The 23826-nt window shown below is 51.1% G+C and overlaps 1 protein-coding gene across 1 annotated transcript in view; it reads left to right on the top strand.

Annotated features, from left to right (window-relative positions):
- LOC149326791 (transmembrane protein 216-like) overlaps positions 1-23826 on the top strand; it is a 34329-nt gene that overhangs the window by 5082 nt on the left and 5421 nt on the right. Inside the window, exons 3-4 of the mRNA XM_089565069.1 lie at positions 8284-8377; positions 10434-10526. Of these exons, the coding sequence (XP_089421195.1) occupies positions 8284-8377; positions 10434-10526 (187 nt within the window). The remainder of the gene's footprint in view (positions 1-8283; positions 8378-10433; positions 10527-23826) is intronic.

Below are 23826 nucleotides of genomic sequence, written 5' to 3'. Positions count from 1 at the left end.
CTGAGTTGAGGTGTGCCAGGAAATTTTCGACCTGCGATGTCTTCAGAATGCAGAAGCAGTCGTCAATGTAACGAATGAAAGCTTTTGGTTTTTCTTGAAAAGACATGAGTGCTTCCTCTTCGATGGCCTCCATCGTCAGGATGGCAGCAGTCATCGAGATCGCGGCGCCCATGGCAGTGCCGCTGGTCTGCTTGTAAAATTCTCCTTTGAAGGAAAAAGCTGTGCTGCTTAGGCAAAACTCCAAAAGCCGGCAAAGTTCCGTGCTCAGGGCCTCAGGCTCGTCCTGGTGGCTAGGTCACCGGCTCGGTCCCTTCTTCATGGTGTGACTACGGGCGAGGCGCAGATTGGCTTTTTAAGCCCTCGTGTGGAAGACTTCCGGGTCAGCGGCCGCAAACCATGGCTGTAAGGAGAAGGAAGTGTCCCCAGGGAGCGATTAACATTCTTCCGTGTCTATTGGATGTGCCAAGACAAGAGTAGAAGCCTCGTGCGCGGGTTAGCTTCGGTGTCCGGTACAATAGCGCCGTCAAAGTCAATTCGGTGGTCGCATGTCTCGCAGTGTTCGGCCACAGCGCTGCGTTGACAGTTCATTTGTCGGACGTCCGCTTTGTGTTGTCTCATTCTTTCCGCGAAATTCTTCGTCTCCCAGAGGCCGGGCAGACCGAGCAGGGGATTCTGTATACAACGCCTTGGGCCCTTTCTTTAGGGTGACGGTCTTTCGGGCGGGGGAAAAGGCGTCCGATGGTGGTCACGTACGGAATGCAAATGCGTTTTCGCTTCTGACGCGTGCTTGGGGAAAGGATGGAGCTGTTTTTGTTCTGTCTTTTCTGTTGTTGGCTAATGTGTCGGAGGAAAGAACTGTGGTATGGTGCTGTATGGTCTCTGTTTGGCCTCCGTATTGACGTCCTGCAGTGCAGTAATATCTGGTAATTTATCCAACGAATCTACGTATTGCTGTAGCGAATCCCTCTTCCTCCTGAACCCCCGGCAGTTCCACTGCAAGATCTGCAATGTTGAACACTAAAGGAAATCGCGCCTGGTGCGTCCACTCCGGTGTCGGGCAAATCATCAGCTGCGAGCTGCCTATTACCCACCCGGCCAGTTAATTCTGGAACCTTCTTCCGCGTGCACTCCGCAAGCTCTTAAGTTTGCGATCGATTCTGATTTCAAAGGCTTGCGGCTTAATCAGCCGGAGCTCCAAGATGCCCTGTAAGGCCCGCTCTACCGCTGTCTGAATGCCCCTCTCAATAGCTGCCTGAACGTGTTTCTCAATAATAGTATGTAGAGTTCCCTCGAGGCTCTCCTGTATATTTTGCGTTATGCGAGCTTCCAAACGCGGAAGGTCGTTCAGCAAACATCGCTCCGCAACCGCATCAATCTTGGCTTCTTTCTCTCTGGCACCGGCCCCCTTATCGGTCTCCGTCGCCACTGCGTTACTGTTTCTCTCCTCCTCCTCCTCCTTTTTCGCACCCTGAGGGACAAGAGTTAGTGCCTGCTGTGTAGGAGGGAGGGGAGCATCCTCCTCCACTGCAGATGCACCAGGCGTTTCTGGCATATTTTCTCCCCCTGCCGACGTCCTCAGTTCCTGACTTTTATACTTCACTAGTTCCTCTTTTAATCTGCTGTTTTCCTCCTGAAGTTTCTCTACAGCCAATGTGGGAGGCGGGGAAGCGGCAACTTGTGCCCCGCTCACCTTGCTGCCCGTGTTTTTCTCCGACCCGGCTCTTCCCGATTTCTTGTCACCTGGACGGCCGCTTCCTTCAGGCCGCTGCCGGGACGCCCCCGTTGCGGTCCTCGTTTCGTGACCCGGAGACGGAGTCGCCACCCGCTTCTTCCGTGATTGCGGTCCAGGCCCTGAATTCTTCCGGTCCTCTCTGGATTGACGCTGGTTGATGGATTTCCCTCCGCCCGGCTCCGGCACCATTCCTGTATTTCCGGTTGCTGTCCGCGGGGTCCGCAAGATCAAGATCGCGAAATTAACCTTGCAAGCAGAAGAGCATGCATGAACCCTGGCCAAAAATAACTGGTTGGCCAAATGCGACTCCATGAACGCCATCCTTAGCACCAAGGCGGCGTGGAGTCTTCTTAGACGTTTGATAGAGCCTTCCAAGTCTTGCGGGGATCAGCAAGGTAACCTCAAGAGAGCCCTACACGGCTTCGCGGGCACGGGCCAGCAGCTGGTTGCAGCCCTCACTAGCATGTACCTCTGTTGAAAGACAACGAGCCAGTACGGGATTATGAGGGTAGGGACAATCCGGACCTAGATAGATAGGTCGAGTAAATACAGGCGGCGGTTACGGCCATGAGGCGGGGCACGACACCAGGGAACGACAGGGTGACGGTGGGATTGCTTGTCAATATCAATCGGCAATCGCTCGAACATCTCACGCAGTACATCAGCCAGTGCTTGAAAAGTGGACAGTAACCCAGGGCGTGGAAGACGGCTGATGTCAGCTTTATTCCCAAGTCTGGAAAGGAGGTGAACATCAAGAACCTCAGGCCCATCTCGCTTATGTCGTGCGCCGGGAAACTGATGGAGAAGGCGGTACACATGCGGCTTTCGACGTATATCGAAGACCAAGATATTATACCTCACACAATGTTTGGGTTTAGGGCACACTTGTCAACCCAGGACGTGTTACTGCAGCTGAAGATGGAGGTTATCGATCCCCCGCTCAAACGAAACAGTAGGGCCATACTGGCACTAGATCTTAAGGGGTCTTTCGACAATGTGAAGCGCTCCAAGATTCTGGAAAATCTACAGGGTGCTCACTGCGGAAATCGTGCCTTTAATTACATCAATGCTTTCTTGCAAGATAGGCAAGCGCACATCAAGACTGGCGACACGAGGTCCGTCCCCGAGGGGGACGCCTCAGGGAGCAGTCCTTTCTCCAATGCTCTTCAATGTTGCCCTCATGCACCTGCCGGGAAAACTTAATGCCATAAGGGGAATCCGCCACGCCCTCTACGCGGATGACATAACTATATGGACAACGGAGGGAAACATGGGACAGATGGAGGAGGCCCTCCAAGAGGCTGCCAGTACGGTTCAAAAGTATGCAGAAGAATGCGGACTGCGCTGTTCCCCGGACAAGTCGAAGCTCCTCGTCCTGCGCGGGAAGGTGGATACTGCACCCCTGGGAATCTCTGTCCACGATACACCTATTCCCGAGGTGGAAGCAACACGGATTTTGGGACTGCTTATTAACAAGGGTGTGAACGCAGCAGCGATCACCAAGCTCCAAAGGGTGTGCGAGCAAGTCATCCGTATGATACAACCAAGAAGAACGGTATGCAAGAAGAGGATACCCTTAGGCTAATACAGGCCTTTATCATCTGCAGGATAGTGTACGTGGCCCCGTACCTTCGTATGAGGAAGCCCGATCTAAACCACCTGGACGTTATCGTTCGAATGGCTTCGAACGGCGCTCGGGCTACCCATGAAAACATCTACGGCGCGTCTGCTAAAACGGGGGGTACACAATATGGCTGATGAATTGATTAGCGCCCATCCTACAAGCCAAGTAATGCGACTTGACAAATAAGACAGGTTGAGGGTCTCAGAAGATTTACACATTAGCTTTCCGCAACAAGTGGCTGGGAGATAAGATACACCTAAAGAGTGGAAGAGCAAATTCCTTACGCTTCCCAAAAACATGCACCCGGAGCATCATGATGCTAGACGAGTGCCGAGGAGCAAGAAGATGAACGAGTGCTACTGAAGAGAAGAAGGAGCCTTCTTCGTGGATGCTGCCGGTCCTGTAGAGGGGATATCAACAATCTCAGTGGTGCACCAAGTGCAGGTCGTGGACGGGCTTTCAGTTCGTAACGGGGATACACAGGCGATGGAGGAAGTAGTGATAGCCCTAGCCGCAACGCACTCCGCATCGAAATACATAGTTACTGATTCCCAGGCAGCTTATAGAAACTATATGCATGGCAGAATCACGCCGCTAGCCTGCAAAATTCTGAGCCAATGTAGGACTTCAGCTTCACGGAAAGAGCTAATATGGGTACCAGGTCAGCAGGGAGTTGAAGAAAACGAGCGCGCACGCGCTTCGGCCCGAGCTTTTCTTCCCCTGAATCCTTCTACGTCCTCCCTTACTGATTCAGGCTCCCCCTCGCCGTTAACAACATATTCAGAGATATTACAGCATTTGCGCCTTGAAAGGCAGACACTCCCGAGGCCCGCTAAGGCTGCAAATTTCATAATCCAGCTACATTTCACGCAATTGAGCCCGAGTCCTTTTCGGCTCAGTGCATATTTTGTGGTCAGAAGGCAAACTTATACCATATAGTATGGGCTTGTCAGAAAAGTCACAGCATTGACATCATAAATCAGCCAACGTGGGAGGCGGCCCTGTCCAGCTCGGACCTCGAGGAACAACGAGCTCGTCGCCAGAGCACGGACAGCGGCTTTTACCAACGGCGTCCCGGACTAGGACCCGTCAGCCTTCCCGTAATCTAAGTTATTGTGGCTTTAAATGAACGTTTTCACCCGCCGCGGTGGCTCAGTAGTTACGGCGCTCGTCTGCTGGCCCGAAAGACGTGGGTTCGATCCCGGACGCGGCGCTGAATTTCGATGGAGGCGAAATTCCAGAGGCCCGTGTGCTGTGCGATGTCAGTGCACGCTAAAGAACCTCAGGTGGTCGAAATTTTCGGTGCCCTTCACTACGGCGTCCCTCATAGCCCGAGTCGCTTTGGGACGTTAAACCCCAATAAAATCAAATCAAAATCAAATAAACTACGTTTTCATCATCATCCATGCCGGCGCGCAACCGGCCTTCACGCTACCGCCGTACCCTCCTCCTCCGGTTTCCTCCTCGCGCTCTCTCCGCTGCTGCTACGCCGAGGCACGGCGCTCAACCCATCGTTTATAAACGGTGGCTCAACCCGGGAACGGGCGCCTGGCTCACATGCAAGCGACTGAGCGAACTGAGCGGTGTGTCGCAGAGAAAATTTCAAGCTTGCTAGAACCCCGTCACTGGCCTCGCGAGCCGCCGCGACAACTGAAAACAGGTTTTTGTTTTCTAACTTAAAAAAAAAACATAAGTTGCTCACACTGGGCCGCGATCCGCGGCGTTCTGCATTACTCCACTGACCAATCGGACAGGCGACAAAATCAGCTTTTTTATGTTTGACTATATCAAACAATCCAGGTAACAAAGTTCTAGAGCTCATAAGTGTTTTCTTGCGATGAGCTTCTTGTTTAGGTAACAAGAAACGTTTAAGCAGCGGGCTATTTTTTTGTCGTGGGGGAATTCTATGCGCGGAGGCTTAATGTGGGCGGAGCTTCACTGCAGACCTAAGTTGTATCCGCGGCTGTAGCGTTTTCGCTAGCATGTGAAACAGGCTTAAAGGGTCCCTGAAAAGGTGTTTGAGGTTGTCTATAAAGACGTGTTCATGACGCGTACAAGACCTCAAAAGCGAGCCGATCATTTATAATATATTTTCAATAATTCGTGCTTCTGCGCCTCGGAACGACTAGCGGTGCAACGCGTCATCTGATGAACTAAGGTGGCTGTTTATGCTTGTTGGTCAGTGATCACGGTTAACGAATGCAGCGCGAAAAGACAAGGACAAACGAAGAAGTGGACAGGACTGCCCACTTCTTCGTTTGTCCTTGTCTTTTCGCGCTGCATTCGTTAACGGCGTCATGCAGCGCTCGTTACGTTGGCAGCGGAGGGCTGTCATTGGTTCGCCGTGCCAGCACTTTCTGACGTCACGCTGCTACCGTGGCTGCGGCCGGAAGCCCCGCCTTCCGTGGAGCTCTCTCTCGCTTCGGCAACCGACGGAGGAGTACCAGCATTTCAGCGTGCTAAAGTGACGAGAGAAGACAGAACGGCGCGAAACCGCGGAAATTCAAACTTTACAGATAACTCAGCTTCCACGAAACGGATAAAAATTAGCTGCGGTTCAACTACCGCTGAACCTGAAGCGGAGGTGGACCGTGTGGACGCACTCATGCGGAAATCGTTAAAAGGTAGCGTTAGGCCTACCCGGCCGCACACCCAGAGCGTAACTACTAAAGGCAGGGGGGTACGTCAGACTGAGAACAAGCACCGGGAGCAGCCAGGGTCGGCGTGCCAGCTGACCAAGACGATACACGGCCCAAGAGCAGCATCCCGGTGCCCAATGCGATCCGTGTCAGCCGCTTGACCAAGAGAATGCATGCCGAACGGCACGCATCAAAGACAGGGCAAAGAGCTTTATTCAGAAGTCCATGGACGGAATGACTTATTGTACGCGGCCGACACATCCCCGCATTTTTTTATTTATTTATTTGAGAATACTGTAGCCCTCACTTGAGGGCCACAATAGGAGAGGTTTTTCTTTTAATTTTCGTCGAACAAGAAACCTCAGGCACCGACAAGACACAAAAAAAACAATGAAAACACGAATACAGGACCAGCAGTGACAGAGAGAGAGAGGAAAAGCACGAACAAAGTACACGCGAATCACTTAACAAAGATGAGGGAAATCATAACAGCAGCATGATCAGTTGTCAATTCCCCCGTTGCCTGTAATATAATTCCAAAAAGTTCTCAAACTCTGACATTTTGAGCTGCGACAATGCATTCCGCAAGGCCATTCCACATATTAATACATGAGGGGAAAAAAGAGTTTTGAAAAACACATAGGTGGGCTCTGTACGGCCGTATTGCGGCACTGTGGTTTAAATGTGCACTGTGTTTTAGAGGGGGGTGAATATATGTTTCTTTGTTTATTTTTAGTTGATTCCTGGTGATTTCGAAGGGGTCGGTAGCAGCGGTGGTAGACCACTTACAGCGTCAGGCAGTTAGCGCCTCAGAATTCTGGCGAAATTAGCTGATCTAAATTCCACCCCTGTATACATTTATTGAATGCCGGGGGCATGGGGGATTACCCGGAAATTAGGGAGCAAACAGGCTAGCTCGAGCTCTTTTACGCCAACCGTGCAACACCTGTACTACTCTCAACACCGGAAGTCACGTCCCTCGTTGATCGCCTAGAACGTTATCGTGCCCTTAGGTGCCGTTATGCTTCTCCACTCAAGGACATAGACGAAAAGCAATCCCAGGACTGGCAAGAAATTTGAATAGGGGTTTATCCAAACCTACTCTTACACAACCGCATGCATCCGAATGGGCATAGGGAGGAAGGTGGGAAGACTCGCATCCCTGGCTAGACCACATTAGGCGGGAGGGCAAGCTAAGAGAACGCATATGCACTTGTCGAGAGCAGTGGGTGCTGGCCTGTTCTGGCCTCAACGTACAGCTTAATCTGATCGAAGCAGTCGAGAAGGCTGCAAGAAACAGTGGGGTCCCAACCCTGCTCTCCCGTGAATACTTTTCGTGATTTCCAATAAATGCTTTAAATCAATCAATCAATCAATCAATGGGTGTTTTTTTGCACTTTACCTGAAAAAGTCGACTAATGTCTAATGTTACCTCCTGCTTCTGGCGTCACTTGCACGTAATTACGTCGTATGCCAGGTATCGCGCCAAAGCCCGGCGCAGCTCTGGTCGCCGCGTGGTCCGAAAACGGTAACCCTTAAAAATTTATTGCAAATTTCCCCCTCGCTTTTGAGGCCTCGTACGCGGCACGAACGCTCGGTGGCCTGTACTCTGCAACGATTTTAGAGCATCCTTTTCAGGGACCCGTTAAAAGCAGGGATAGCACTGGAGTGCAACTTGTGGCTTATGTGTCCGCCGTTCGTTGATTTGCTTAGACGGGAAATGCTCAGCAGAGGAATCGCGAGCGAAACGGGATGTGGTAGTACTTTCTCAGCGTGGAGGAAGGAAGAATTGGATGAGACGTCGCTGCTCGTCAATACCCCCCACGCTCGGGAGCCGGAAGACGCCATACACGCGAGGCAGCTTCCTCGACGCTCAGTGCGTCTGGGGCATATTCCTCCTCCTTTTTTCCTTCCGTATGAAGTACAAAATGAACGGTTCGCGTTTCCCGGCTAGAGTGGAGAGCGGAACCTTCACAAGTTGCCCACGGTTGGAATGCACGTAATTATAATTTTTTTCTCGATGCGCTTTGACGTTCTCCGGTTTCCATAGTGTTGTGCGGGATGTGAACCAAACGCATCTGCGTTGATCCCACCCACGGCTGCCTTTTCCCGATAGTGTGTTTGTTGTGCGATGTCTGCGCGGCTCGTTAAAGAACCCCATGTAGTCCAAATTAACCCGTCCATGAAGGCGCCCGTGTGTTGCTTCGGGACGTTAAACATCTCAGTTGACAAATTCATTCACATCTTCGCTTCTCAGTCACATGCCCTTGACCGTCTCCCTCCGCCAGCTCTCCTCGCTCCCCTACCAGGTGCTGCTGGTGTTCGGCGGCTGGTTCTACGTTGTCTTCGCCGCCGGGGAGCTCTTCCTCTTGCTCTTCAAGGGTGAGTATATGGTGACCCTTATTGGGACGCGTCCGCACACGGGACGCGCGCCAATGTGCAGTCCTTTCTTGCCGACAGATTTTGCCGTGACGGACGCGCCCAAGGGCGTCCGCAGAACTTTTTCCAAGGGGGGTCACCCGATGTCCGGGAATGGGGGCGGCGGTAGGTTAGCACCAAAAAGGTACTAGTGCATAAATAATATCCGTAATTCCAGGGGGGGAGGGGGGGGGTGCAAACCACCACCCCCCCTTCCGGACGCCCATGGACGCGCCTGATGAGACGAGAACGAGGAAGCAACATCCGGCATGAGAAAGCACCCGCCGCTTCTTACGATTTATAAAATGTCCATCTCGTTATCTGGGTTACCTGCGTATAAAATCTGGCCCCTTCTTCTCTTGGGGCGAGAGCAGTTAAACCTCTGCCTGAGCTTACCAAAATTTGTTGCGAGGTATGGATTCCACCCCTGCCATCCAGATTCCGGCTCTTAGCAGTCCAGTCGGTTTTAAAACCGTGCGATTCTTCGCTTCATTCCTTCAGTTTCATCTTTCATAGCCTGGGGTATTTCATGTTTGGTCTCGTTCGTATAGTCCGAAGATCTGTTTTTGATGCAATCCTTCCTTGGCCCCTTAAACGTCCGAATTTTCGAAATCCTCCCGGTGTGTCCCAACTCTACATCTATTCAGACTGTATTTGACGATACCTTTCGAATCTGCGCGCAATTGCCGCCCTTTCGTACGCGAAAGAGTTTATTGCAAGATTACCTGACGTCCTGTCGATCTGATGTTGTCATTGCGACAGACGCCTCACACTTTCAAGAAAAAGCAGGTGTCGCTGATTTCGCTCTGTCGCAGGATTGGTCATTCTCGCTCCGCCTGCCCGACTTCGCCCCCAATTATTTGCTCGACTTTTAGCAGTGGTCTTGGCCTACAACTCTTATTTATCTGCTATAATTATGACGAACTCGTGGTCTGCTTTCTTCTCTAACTGCGCCTGCGGAATCACAGGCTCTACGCTTGCTCAGTTCCTGGTACCACCACGCATGCGTTTATGACGATTTGTTTGAGTGCGTGGACACAGAGAAATCCATTTAAACAAGGTTACAACTACTTTGGCGAGCTATGGAAAAAAAATCATAGGTGTACCGTTAAGAGATCAGAAGCGGGTAAAGTAGGTGAGGGAACAAACACGGGTTAATGACATCCTAGTCGAAATCCAGAGGAAGATGTGGGCTTGGGCAGGGCATGTAATGCGAAGGCAAGATAACCGCTGGTCTTTAAGGGTAACGGAATGTGTTGCAAGAGAAGGCAAACGTAGCAGGGGACAGCAGAAAGTTAGGCGGATGAGATTAAGAAGTTTGCGGGGATACGGTGGCAGCAGCTGGCAAAGGACAGGGTTAATTGGAGAGGCATGCGAGAGGCCTTTGCCCTGCAGTGGGCGTAGTCAGGCTCATGATGATGATGACTTTGGCGAAAGCATCTCTTCGCGACCTAGATACTGCCGTCCTCCCGACCTGCGCATATATTCCGGTAGCTAAGCTTCACGGGTGTAGGCTAATGCAAGAATTTTCAGCCTCAGCGCTTGCTCATCTACCTACCGGCAGCATCTTCTGTTCCCCTTGGAATAGTAAAGGATGGCGATCCTGCAAGCTTTTTTCACGCGTTTCGCATATCTCAAACTTCTATACCTCCACAGATCTTGTCTGGCGGTCTCTCCTTTGTGCAGGTTCTGTGCTGAACCCGAAACGATTGATCACCTTCTGCTGTCCTGTCACCGTTTCTTCTCTCCACGGAGGCTGAAAACCCGTTTCAACAGTTCAGTCTGGGTTTGCTTACTGGGGTTGTATCTGCACTCTGGATTCAGAACTTCCATTTGAGTATCACTGTGTCGATCCGGGTGCATTCGGGGCGCTTATATGCGACGTGGAAAGCATAAGCGAAGCATCGGCACTGGTATGCGCGCCAAAAGGAGACCCACAGGTCCTGCACCACTCATGCCTATTTTGGCCACACTTCTCGATGGGAATAAATAAAGGCCGCTTATTTCCTCCTCCCCGCAGGGCTGAGCCTTCCCTACCCGAGCGGCAACATGGCGTCCGAGCTGTGCCTGCTGGCCTTCCTCACGGTCGTCGAGAGCGTGCGCCTCAGCCTCGGTGAGTGCGCACCCCTGCTGCTGCTTCGCTTAGGCGGTGTCTTTATTGAGGCGAAAGCCTTTAATGCCTCATATTGTCGTTAGCAGAAGGTTGTCAGCAGAGAGAGGTGTCACGCTTTTCGGTTGGTCCAAATGGTTGTGACGTCAGAGTGCGCAGATTCGGAGTAACGAGGTCACCCACGGATGCCTGGCGCCCCCTTCTGGAGTAGACGACAACTAATAAAAAATAGTTGTCGTCCGCTCCGACAGGGGGCGTAAGGCGTCAGTTAGTGACCACATTACATACCTCATTACTGCGAACAGAGCCATGGATACAACCGAACTCATCGAAGCAGGGAGAGAGTCGTGCTAAAGAAGCAGCCAAAGTCGGCAGTCAAAGTGTGTAGTCAAAGTCAAAGTCAAAGTGTTTATTTAGACAACTCAAAGGTTCTCAACTCAACAGTAGTTGTAATGTGCTGTCAAATAAAGCACTAGTACAGCACAAACAGTCTCGCAGTCAATGCCCAACAGTACGCCAAGAAAGGCTTTCGCCTTGCAGCACTTTAGAGAGCCCAAGTGTCCCCCTGAAGTTTTTACGCGCAGCTTGGCTAAGCCTGGGGAATGCGAAGCATATTAGTGGCTAGGCTTGGTAATACATGGTTTTCCTTGGTTGAATACTTGGTCATTTTAATACAACCACTAGAAGCCTTCGTCGTGGGGGAAGACAACGGCATGGCTACAGCGGAACGCCGACTAACCCCGAGACGCGCGTTGGGTGAGCGCCTGGATTGCCACGGAAGCCGCGTCTGCCTGCCCGGTGGAGCGAGCGTTTCACCTACACCGAGTGTGAACGCGCGCGTTCGAAATGCGCGGGAATGCGCGGGTGTGACGGCTAGGGCAGGGCTGTGGCATGTTGCAAGTTGCGCGTCCATGCCGAGGGTGGCGCCACGGTCGAAACGATTGCCACGATCCTGGTATCGGCGGTAAACGCGGCTGCAGTTAAGCCTAATAAAAGTGAAAATTTTCGACCACTATCAATAATAAAAACTAGCTTATGAACTACATTATAAACAGTCGTAGGTATTAAAAATAAGATATCAAAGAAATTAGTTGCGAAGATGACGACGCGGGTAACGCGGCCGCAGACGACAAGCAGACGACGCCCGGTCAGCCGCGCAAGCGAAAACGGCGACGCCGGCGACATTCGCACTGCAGGAGCGTCATTGGCGTCATGTCGAGTGACACAGTGAGCTTTTCTTAGAGTCTTTATGCTAAGAACTAGCACTGCAGCGTATTATTTTGTCCCTAACCCAATGCAATGTGATTTCTTCTGCACGAGTCAAAGGTTGAAAATTTTCGCTGCCTTTCTCTGCGTGTCTTTATTCATAGCCACAGACTGACGCGTTTCAATACTTGTCAGATGTTGTCGTCAATGCTATTTACCTAAATCTCTTACAAAGTCGCGTACAAACCTATATTCAGTCATGTAGCATTTGATTATGCATACTGTACCTACCTTTATACCTTTTTTATCCCCTATATATTCTATGTGCGCTCATGTCTTCTAGGCTTGCATAATGGCGTTTTTTTATTTTGATTTTTAGGATACCTGTTACTGATACTGCAATGTCACTGCTGCCTAAAATCGATTGTCACTGCTGATGTTCTTTTAATAAATTGTTCTGTGTACAAAGCCATTTACGCTTTTCGTTCTCGAGCGAGCGCAGCTGCTAAGCAGTCGCGCCGCTCGCCACCATGCACCATGCTACATCAACAGACACATCGAAATACAAAAGCGAGTGAGCAGATTCCGTAAGTACTCAGGCAATCAAGCATGAATGCAGCGCAGGATCAGTTAATCACCAGTATTTACAAAGCTTGGATCGAGCTAGCGGCCGCCAGCACCAGGAACGCGCGAGTACAGTGCACTGTAGCGCGAGTAACCGGCCACAACCAGCCGCATAAACGCGCGCCGCCATATTGGATTTTTGATGCGTTTACCGCCTCTACCAGGAGCCGCCACCATCGCCTTCGAAAAAAAACGTCCCCATTGGCTCTATGAGAGTGTCACTCCCTTGGCTAGGGGTCCCACGGCGACGGCGCGAGGTGGTGGCCGGCTCTCTCATCCGATGTCACGTGGTGTGACGTCACGGTGTCACGTGGGGGTCCCACGGCGACGGCGTGAGTGGTAGCTCTAGCAATATGCTTCGCATAAAAAAAATGCGAGAGGCCCGCGGTAGTTTAACAAACCTTCGACATTTAATATAACAAAACGCTGAACATTCAAAAGAAACCAGGCAGAGCAGTTGCTCCATTTACCTTGGGCATACGTTTCCTTTGCGAATTGTGTTCGTCCTTCTGGGGCCAAAGCAAATTTCCGACGTGTATTTGCACTCGGCAACGGAGGACATGCAAAATCCCGCGCGCTCTACGGACGAAATACACTCCAAGCGCGTCACAGTCGCGGTACTTGCCTTCAAATAACAATTCAGTACACACAAGCCACCTACATGAAACTGCAGTCGGTATGCGACACTGCATACAATTGGAAATGGTCTAAACGCGGCGATTTTCCCGTTGTTTACAGCAGTTTAGAGTAGTCGATAGCTACTCTGCATACCGCCATCTTCCCACGGTCTACGTTGCCAGGTTCCAACTCCGTTCTTTGTCCAGATTTAGAGAGTGTCTAAACAGCTGGCAACATACACAAACCGCTGGATCATGGCGGCGTTCATGCGTTGCCCACTGGTATGCATGGGCTCAATGGCCAGCTTTCCCTCTAGAGTTGGTTATATTAACTCTATGGGATGGATGGATGGGAGCGCCCCCTTTGAAACGGGGTGGTGGCAATGGCCACCATGCTCAGCTTTTCTTTCTTTATTATTTTTTTTATTACTGTGTTGGCAATTCTCATTAAGAATCGCCATCATCTTTACCTACGGTTTCCCACAATTCTAACCTTATGCACATCTCTGCTTTTCAGCCACCAATCATCCAATCGCTTTTTGCTAACTTCCACTGCAGATTTATTTACATGACCATTGTTATCTTTAAACCCTAGGGCCTCCGGAAGAGTGACTGTGCCTGCATCGACATCCGGATGGATACCATCACATACCATCACAGTGTGATGGATACCATCACACTGCTGACACTCTGCCGGCGCCACCTGGTGGCCGAACCTTGGCTCCTAGCGCGTGGCCGAGCGTCGTCTTTGTCTTGCATGAGCTCGGCGGTTCGGCGAGCCTCGTCTGAGAATACGGCTGTGCTTCCCGCTTCCTGCTGCGTTTGTCGGTGACAATATTAGCAGGAGGTGTGTGTGGGGGGTAAGGGCAGGGAAGATGGCATTCTTGACAACACGAAATAAACCAGGGGCGGTGAGCCTCGAGCGATGTTTAGGAGGACGAAGTTAGTACTCTTGTCGGAACATTATCTAGCAAACTGAGGCGTCACTTCCGCTTCTGGTTCATTTCATGCAGGAGATGTCTGGCCATATAGTTAGGTAGGCAGTTGAGGAAGCTTTTTACGATATACACATAAAAAAAGAAACCAGCACTTATTCAAACCAAGGAAAGTCTGGAGGAAGATAAACGCACCCAGAAGTAAATTAAGGTTAGGCAGCCGCTGCCGTAGCTCAGTTGGTAGACCACCGTGCGCGCCGGTGGGTTCAGATCCCACAAGCGGCTTGTGGTCGTCTTTTCTCGTACTTTCCTCTTGTCATCTTCCATCCGAAATTACAGGATTTTCCCTGTCCTGTCCTTCTCTCTCCTTTTTTTTCTTTTTTGCTCTGTTACGGCTCGAGGTAGCAGAATCCCACCGCTGCCACCAGTTGTTACGGCGCACAGGAAAGCTCGAACCCGGGCTCCATTTGGTAGCGTGTTGAGTCGTCGGGCTGAGGAAAGTCTGAAGCTTCGAAGTTGGAGATTACAAAAACAAGCAGATTTAATGGCAAGAAACTAAGACACTTATTTACAAAAAGAAGAACAAGGAATCAGAATTTAAGAGTTCATGGCGTCGGATGACTGGATGAGCCTTTTTCCCAGGGCCCAGAGCCAATGGATGAACCTATTACCCAAGGTTCAGAGCCACACTGGATGAACCTATTACCTAAGGTCCAGAGCGTTCGTGCTCACTTTGGTTGCAGGTTATATAGCCCAAGGCTCCGCCCTTTCACCAGGCGACAATTCATCGCGACACAAAAGATCGGCACTAGCACAGCCAACGAAGACCTGTTGAGCCCTTTCACTAGGCGGCAATTCATCGTGGCACAAAAGATCGCCACCACACGTCACTGCCAACCAAGACACCTGTTGAGAGCCCGCACGTGGGAACTGGCGAGGAAGATGCTAAGTCCGCATCACTATAGCATTGTGTCGGCCGCTCGCGTCCATCGAACACAGGTGTGGCCTGTTGACGTCGCAGACGCAGCTGGGCCGGCTTCCTCTGATTCGTTCCGGGCTTCTTTCAGTCGAGGGGCAACCTATCTTCCCCAGTCGTCGGTTCTTCTAGAACCTTCTAGAAGGTCGTTGGCACCGAGCCGTGGGGTCATCTTGGGGTCAAACGTCCCGTCGAAATGGCCGCTACTGTTGGATCCACCTCCGTTTCATCTCGGGTCTCAAGATGGGTCGTAGCAGCTCATTATTTTCATTATTTGTTTTCGTTATTTTCCTTTTTAGGATTGTATTTTTTGTTTTTAAAACTTTTCACTTCATTTTCTTTCTGATTTTTGTAGATTTTTTCTTTATTTGTTTTTTTTCCAAAGAGACTGTTTAGCCAGTGTATGGATTGTTAGATGGCCAGTGTAGGATTGACCATGGATCTGTCTCGTCGCACGAACGCCATTGATGAGCCAAGATATGTTTTCGCGCTAGAAAAACCGTCAAGCACTTTGACAACACCGTAATCAAAAAGGAACATTCCCCTGCGCTTTCGCTGGTTACAGCGACTTTTGGTTTGTCTCTGGAAACTGTAGGGCGAAATCGCCGATGCGGTATAATTCATCCAATACTAAGGTGTCATCTCTCTGTTTACTTATTTCCACTTTGCAAAAAGTTCATTGCTCATGTGCAGTTATGAGTGCACCGGAAGTGGCCCTTCCGGGCAACGTCAAGAATAGCGCCAGTCTGGTCGGCTTATTTGCTGCTGCGACACAGGGGAGCGGCTGCTCTTCCTTGTTGCAGATGCCATGCACAGTGTTTGCCAAAAGTAACCAGGCTGCGTGGATTGCTTCTCACCCCTCACGTCTTCTCTAAAGACCAAACACTTCTTTGAAGGCGAGGGCAGGTGCTCTTCTTACCATACAGAGATTTAGAGCTTGAGGACTGTCACAATAGCTTTAATATACGACTGAGAAGAAAAAAATCTCTGCCTCTCCCGTAACCGAGATTAGAGTAAGCATGAAATGTTTACGGGCCTAACACATTGGTTGTAGATGGTACTATTCAAAATCTTGAAATGGGTGTAGTGTTCAACACACCACACCGCTCTCTTCTTGTTGCGTCGAAGCGATCGCCAGCAATAGTGCGGGCTTAGGTAGGCAGCCGCGAACCGTGGCGGCCTTGTCGCTTTCGGGAGCGGCCGCGCAATCATGGCGTTGTCGGCAGGGGCGAGCAGTCTTCTGCTGTGGCGTATCACTTGCTTAGCGATCGCTTTCCGCAAGACGTTTCCTACGTCTCCTTTCATCAGGCTCCATTGCTCGGCTTAAGCAAGCAGCTGTGACGGTGGCGGCAGTGAAATGCAGGACGATGCAGAAGCGTACGCGGACACGACGAGACGCAGGCCAAGCGGCCGGTCTTTTACATGCGTGAGTGTGGGACCGCAGCGCCATCCTTGGGGACGGCGCGGAAGCACCTTCTCGCGCTCGTCTTGTCTCGTTAAATCTCGTACGATGCCCGGATGTTCGCGTTTCAGTGCCCGGATGTTGGCTCTCTGTCTCGGCGTGACGTCACCACACTGCCGACAACGGGAGCTAAAAGCATTTCATGCTTAAAAATGTGCAGCTTGGTTACTTTTGGTAAAGACTGTACCTGTGAGTGCATGACGTGAACCCGCGTGAGCGGGAGTGGAAATAAACATGTGTGAGCGTGGTTACCGGCGGCGCCCAATTAATTTTGCTGTGCCTGGGCTCCGACGCACGGCGGAGTTTTTTCAAGTACCGTGTGAGTCATCCAGCCCCGTCTTCGGTGTTTTGCATATTCATTGTGTCGTACACCCGCCGTCAAAAGTTTATGGAAGGCGACTAAATTCATTTATTTCTATCCAAAGTGCACTGCTCACGAGTTGTTGTTGGCGCACCGTGTAGTTATCATAATTATATATTCCAGGTTTTATGGAAAGATGGCTATGAAATGAATGATTTCCGCTAATATTGCATTCTGTTAACTTTTGGCTGCTGTTGTACGTCATCAGACTTTTGACGGTGGCCACGTTCTGGAAGACGTCAAATAACGTATTCCCGCAATGCTTCGTAATGTTTGTACGCTCGTGCTCAAAACCGCCAGCTCGCGGCTGTGTTCATGACGAAAGATGCCACGAGCTTCATCTGGAATACCGCGCGCAACTGGTTCTACGTTGTTCGAGAGTGTCGTATGTTCGATCCATCGCCTTACCTCGGTTCTTCGTCAGCTTTTAAATTGAGCGCGGCCGACAGCGGCGACCGCCAAGCACGCTGACAGGTTTCGTCGCCACCAATTTGCTCAGTTCTCTGTGGGCGCAAGTCAGCCCAATAAAGAGTTCGCTTCAGTCTTCTGTCCACCGCTCTGTCACCACCACGTGACATCTGAGATGTACCCAACCCTTCTTCTAACAGCCGGAGCTGAAGACAAGACTACAAAGAGCACCGAGACCGACAGAACCAATCCAATTCAATTCAATTCAATTCAATTTTCTTTCGAATCTCTTTTACGAAAAATACAAAACACTTTTTGTACCCATAGCCAACGGCTAGTTCGGGTCCAAGTACACAAAATATGTTAAAGTAAATTAAAAAACGGCGGACCTGTACAGAATAGCGTAAGCGTAGTTCAAGGTTAAAAGCAAAGGAGTCTAAGCAACACTGGTAGATAACATTCGGCGAGACAAAAACAATAAAGAAAATAGCTTTGAAAACATGACATGCAAAGAGAACTTTCAGACATCGAGTGTTAGTACAAACTATTACATACAATGTTAGGAGAAGGTAAGTGACGCCAACCAAGTAAAATACAGGAAAAACACGACGTTTCGGGACCGGCTCGGCCCCTTCTTCACGGTGTGACTACGGGCGAGCGCAGCTTGGCTTTTTAAGCCCCTGTGTGGAGGACCTGCGGGTCAATGGCCGCAGCCCATGGACGTAGGATGAGGGGAGAGTCCCCAGGGAACGATTAACATTCTCTCGTGTTTGCTGTATGTGCCACGACTCGAGTAGAAGCCTCCTGCGTGGGTTAGCTTCCGTTTCCAATACAATGGTGCTGTCGAAGTCAATTGGGTGGTCACACCCTTCACAGTGTTCGGCCACGGCGCTGCGTTGACGATTCATGTGACGGACGTCCGCTTTGTGTTGGTTCATCCTTTCCGCGAAGTTCTTCGTTTCCCCTATGTACGACGCCGGGCAGACGGAACACGGAATTTTGTACACGACGCCCTGGGCCTTTTCTCTGGGCTGCCGGTTTTTTGGGCGGGGGAGAAGGCGACCGATAGTGCTGGTCGGTTTGTGCGTTGTCAGCACCCCTTCTTTTCCGAGAATGCGACCGAGCGTCTCGCTCACGCCTCTCACGTAGGGGACGCAAACACGTTTCCGCTTCTGGCATGCGTCTGAGGAAATAATAGACCGGATTTTGTTTTGCCTTTCTTGTTTCCTGATAATGCGCCGGATGAATGAGCTTGGGTAGCCGTTCTTTTGGAGGTCAGAAATGACTCGGTTCTTCTCCTTCCTTTTTTCTTCACTTGAGGAACATATGGAGTCGGCTCTCTTCAGTAATGACGTCACGACAGATGCTTTGTGCGGGATGGGATGGTTCGAATCGAAATGTAGGTACCGTCCTGTGTGGGTTGGCTTCCTGTGCACCGAGGACTGCAGGCCTTTGTCGTGCCTTGTAAGTAGGACATCCAGAAAAGGCAGGCTGCCCTGCTGTTCATGCTCAACAGTAAATTGTATGGCCGGTTCAACTGAATTTAGATGACTCTGGAGGTTTTCTATCTCTGAGGTTTTCACCACACAAAAGCAGTCGTCTACATAACGGAGGAATAACTTTGGCTTGGGATTAAAGGAGGAGAGGGCCCGGCTTTCGACGTCTTCCATGGTTAGGTTAGCCACTGTGACTGAAATTGATGCCCCCATAGCAGTTCCGGTTGTTTGCTTGAAAAATTCTCCGTTGTAGGTGAAAAAGGTACTGCGCAGACAGAGGTCGAGAAGGCGACATACCTCATCGACGTTGAGTGGAGTTCTCTCGTGCAGCGTTTGGTCGTTTTTGAGTGCGCGGCGAGCAACGGACACAGCAAGGGGAACCGGTACGCAGGTAAATAGCGACACCACGTCAAACGAGACTAGGCTTTCGTCTTCCTCCACGGTAAGGTTCGAGACAAGTTGGACGAAATGCCGCGAATTCTGTACATGCGTGGGTGTTCTGCCGGCGAGCGGCGCCAGTACCTTGTGCAGGTAGTCAGAGAGACGTCGCAGAGGAGACAGGGTGAAGTCTACAATTGGCCGAAGGGGGACGCCAGGTTTGTGAGTTTTAGGTAGCCCGTAAAAACCTGGAGCTGAGCCGTTTCTGGAGATGAGGCGGAGGTAAAGCCATTTGAAATCAGGATGCCGCTTGAACATCTCTGCCAGGGTTTTGTTGAGTGTTGCCTGAGTGTTTGAAGTCGGATCCTTGCGAACCTTCTCATACGCCCCACTGCTCAAAAGGGCTGACGCCTTCTCCTCGTAGTCGCGTCGGTCCATCACCACTGTAGAGTTGCCCTTGTCTGCCGGGAGTATGACGATGTCGGTGTCGTCCCTGAGACCGCGTAGGGCTTTTCGTTCCAGTTGAGACAGATTGCTCGGAAATTTGGGGGGTACCTTGGCGATGACACCAATCGCTTTCAGGCGGACCTCTTCCCTGACGTGCGGCTCCAGGTGCTGGATCGCATCTTCAACAGCCGCGACTAGTTTTGGGAGGGCGGGACCAGATGATATGTTGAATCCATGTCCTTTTGCGAGAACAGAGGATTCGGGCGGTGTTAAGCGACGGGAGGAGAGGTTCTTTACAAAGCCAGAGTTATGGGGGTCAGGCTGTTTCTTCTGCCGCTGCTGTAGGGCAAACAACTTCTTGTTTTGACACTCACGATGTTTGTTGGCTGCAGTGGAGGCCGCTTCCATGGCAAAGGCGTCCACCCGCGGGAAGAGCTCAGGCATCCTGTGTTCTAGTTGGCGGCGCGCGAAGAACCGGTCCAGCTCCTTTTTGCGGAGAACGGAATGGCACTCGTGTATCCGCGCACTTAATAACTGTTGCTCCGTTTTGGACACCAGCCGTAGGCCTTCTGCGGTGGTTACAGGGCGCTTTAGGCGAAGGCTCACGGGTATCACATCCTTTTCCTTGCAGGTCTTGTTGAAGTTTAGATGTGTCCGGAAGACAGCAATACTCTTGGAGATGTTGACGTATCGCTTCACTAGCTGCATGGTCTCGATGCCGAAGTCTTGGCGTATAGACTCAAAAGAAAACATTCGACAGAAGTCTGTCTGGTTGGGAAATTTAATGTTAGGAGAAGGTAAGTGACGCCAACCAAGTAAAATACAGGAAAAACACGACGTTGAGCTCTTCCCGCGGGTGGACGCCTTTGCCATGGAAGCGGCCTCCACTGCAGCCAACAAACATCGTGAGTGTCAAAACAAGAAGTTGTTTGCCCTACAGCAGCGGCAGAAGAAACAGCCTGACCCCCATAACTCTGGCTTTGTAAAGAACCTCTCCTCCCGTCGCTTAACACCGCCCGAATCCTCTGTTCTCGCAAAAGGACATGGATTCAACATATCATCTGGTCCCGCCCTCCCAAAACTAGTCGCGGCTGTTGAAGATGCGATCCAGCACCTGGAGCCGCACGTCAGGGAAGAGGTCCGCCTGAAAGCGATTGGTGTCATCGCCAAGGTACCCCCCAAATTTCCGAGCAATCTGTCTCAACTGGAACGAAAAGCCCTACGCGGTCTCAGGGACGACACCGACATCGTCATACTCCCGGCAGACAAGGGCAACTCTACAGTGGTGATGGACCGACGCGACTACGAGGAGAAGGCGTCAGCCCTTTTGAGCAGTGGGGCGTATGAGAAGGTTCGCAAGGATCCGACTTCAAACACTCAGGCAACACTCAACAAAACCCTGGCAGAGATGTTCAAGCGGCATCCTGATTTCAAATGGCTTTACCTCCGCCTCATCTCCAGAAACGGCTCAGCTCCAGGTTTTTACGGGCTACCTAAAACTCACAAACCTGGCGTCCCCCTTCGGCCAATTGTAGACTTCACCCTGTCTCCTCTGCGACGTCTCTCTGACTACCTGCACAAGGTACTGGCGCCGCTCGCCGGCAGAACACCCACGCATGTACAGAATTCGCGGCATTTCGTCCAACTTGTCTCGAACCTTACCGTGGAGGAAGACGAAAGCCTAGTCTCGTTTGACGTGGTGTCGCTATTTACCTGCGTACCGGTTCCCCTTGCTGTGTCCGTTGCTCGCCGCGCACTCAAAAACGACCAAACGCTGCACGAGAGAACTCCACTCAACGTCGATGAGGTATGTCGCCTTCTCGACCTCTGTCTGCGCAGTACCTTTTTCACCTACAACGGAGAATTTTTCAAGCAAACAACCGGAACTGCTATGGGGGCATCAATTTCAGTCACAGTGGCTAACCTAACCATGGAAGACGTCGAAAGCCGGGCCCTCTCCTCCTTTAATCCCAAGCCAAAGTTATTCCTCCGTTATGTAGACGACTGCTTTTGTGTGGTGAAAACCTCAGAGATAGAAAACCTCCAGAGTCATCTAAATTCAGTTGAACCGGCCATACAATTTACTGTTGAGCATGAACAGCAGGGCAGCCTGCCTTTTCTGGATGTCCTACCTACAAGGCACGACAAAGGCCTGCAGTCCTCGGTGCACAGGAAGCCAACCCACACAGGACGGTACCTACATTTCGATTCGAACCATCCCATCCCGCACAAAGCATCTGTCGTGACGTCATTACTGAAGAGAGCCGACTCCATATGTTCCTCAAGTGAAGAAAAAAGGAAGGAGAAGAACCGAGTCATTTCTGACCTCCAAAAGAACGGCTACCCAAGCTCATTCATCCGGCGCATTATCAGGAAACAAGAAAGGCAAAACAAAATCCGGTCTATTATTTCCTCAGACGCATGCCAGAAGCGGAAACGTGTTTGCGTCCCCTACGTGAGAGGCGTGAGCGAGACGCTCGGTCGCATTCTCGGAAAAGAAGGGGTGCTGACAACGCACAAACCGACCAGCACTATCGGTCGCCTTCTCCCCCGCCCAAAAAACCGGCAGCCCAGAGAAAAGGCCCAGGGCGTCGTGTACAAAATTCCGTGTTCCGTCTGCCCGGCGTCGTACATAGGGGAAACGAAGAACTTCGCGGAAAGGATGAACCAACACAAAGCGGACGTCCGTCACATGAATCGTCAACGCAGCGCCGTGGCCGAACACTGTGAAGGGTGTGACCACCCAATTGACTTCGACAGCACCATTGTATTGGAAACGGAAGCTAACCCACGCAGGAGGCTTCTACTCGAGTCGTGGCACATACAGCAAACACGAGAGAATGTTAATCGTTCCCTGGGGACTCTCCCCTCATCCTACGTCCATGGGCTGCGGCCATTGACCCGCAGGTCCTCCACACAGGGGCTTAAAAAGCCAAGCTGCGCTCGCCCGTAGTCACACCGTGAAGAAGGGGCCGAGCCGGTCCCGAAACGTCGTGTTTTTCCTGTATTTTACTTGGTTGGCGTCACTTACCTTCTCCTAACATTAAATTTCCCAACCAGACAGACTTCTGTCGAATGTTTTCTTTTGAGTCTATTACATACAAGTACATAGTAACAGAAAACTATGACGAAAAGGGAATTTCAGGTTATATCAGTTAAGTGTTTTTGAAACCTACCAGCAAAATTGTGTGGGTTTTTCAGAGAAATGGGTATCGCGTTCCAGATTTTTACCCCCGCAGACTGCACTAAACGCTCACCATATACATTGCGGATGGGAGGGAGGTTGAAATTGCCGACGGGGAGGTTTCTAGTCGGTCAAATGTTTAAGGGAATCCCCCAACGTGGAGTAGATTTGTAATGAGGGAGTGATTACTCATTGACCTCCACCCAAGCGCAGCCATACGGCTAAAAGGGAAAGCTATACAGCTTTCAGAACCAGTGACGAGATTCGAAGCAGCCGCCGTCTAACCTAGCCTAGGAACCCTACCGGAGCGGACGCGTCAGCGGAAAGAAGCTTCGACGTCCGCCATATGCGACCGCCACCGGCGACGACCCCTGTCAACCTGCCTCGGGTACCTTTAACCTTCAATGGCTCCCCTGGCAAACACCCGGAAGAATGGCTCGACCACTTCGAGCGCACGTTCACCAGGTGGGAGGTTGGCATGAAGTTCGAATATGTTTTCTTTCCCCTCGACGCTCCTGCTAAGGCTTGATATGAAAACCACGAGACCTTCTTGACAACTTTTAGAGAGCGAGGCCCTGACGATACCGTAAAGAAATGGCTGAGATACTGCCAGTCAAGGATGCGGCAGCCAAATGAAACTGGTAAGAAGTATAAGAAAGAAATGAAACGCCTTTTCCAGCGAACGGACGTGAACATGACCGAAGAATAGAAAGTGAGATCCTTAACGCGAGGCGTAGGAAGTCGCTTTTTGCCGGCCTCGTAAGGAACCCGCCCAAAACCGTCGCCTAATTCGCCCAAGAAGCGACTGCCAGGCCCGGACTCGGCAGTATCAACCGTCCGGCACAAGTCTACGCAGCTTACCCAGATGCTATACGACCACAACTAATGACTGGTGGGAATTTATCCGCGATGTAAACCGATAGAAACTGCGCCGACTGCTGCCGTCTTTTTCAGACTCAGATTGAAGCAGCGTACTCTCCCATGGACGTCGTCCGCGAAGTGCACCTCGACCCCTATGGCCGCAGCCAAAAACCGGTCTACTCCGCAGCGTCACGTAACTCGGCCACTCCACATGACACATCAATCCATCGTCGATATCAACCTGCTGTGCCATAGCGCCGCCCAGTTTGCTACCACCCGCTCCGTTTATTAATAACGACCGAGCCGCGAGCTGCCAGAAATACGACGCCTGGAGAACTTCTGGCAACC

The sequence above is a fragment of the Amblyomma mixtum genome, chromosome 10 (assembly GCF_055824585.1).
Source record: "Amblyomma mixtum isolate Tamu chromosome 10, ASM5582458v1, whole genome shotgun sequence".
Taxonomy (NCBI): Eukaryota; Metazoa; Arthropoda; class Arachnida; order Ixodida; family Ixodidae; genus Amblyomma; species Amblyomma mixtum.
This window is presented reverse-complemented; position numbering and strand designations above follow the sequence as displayed.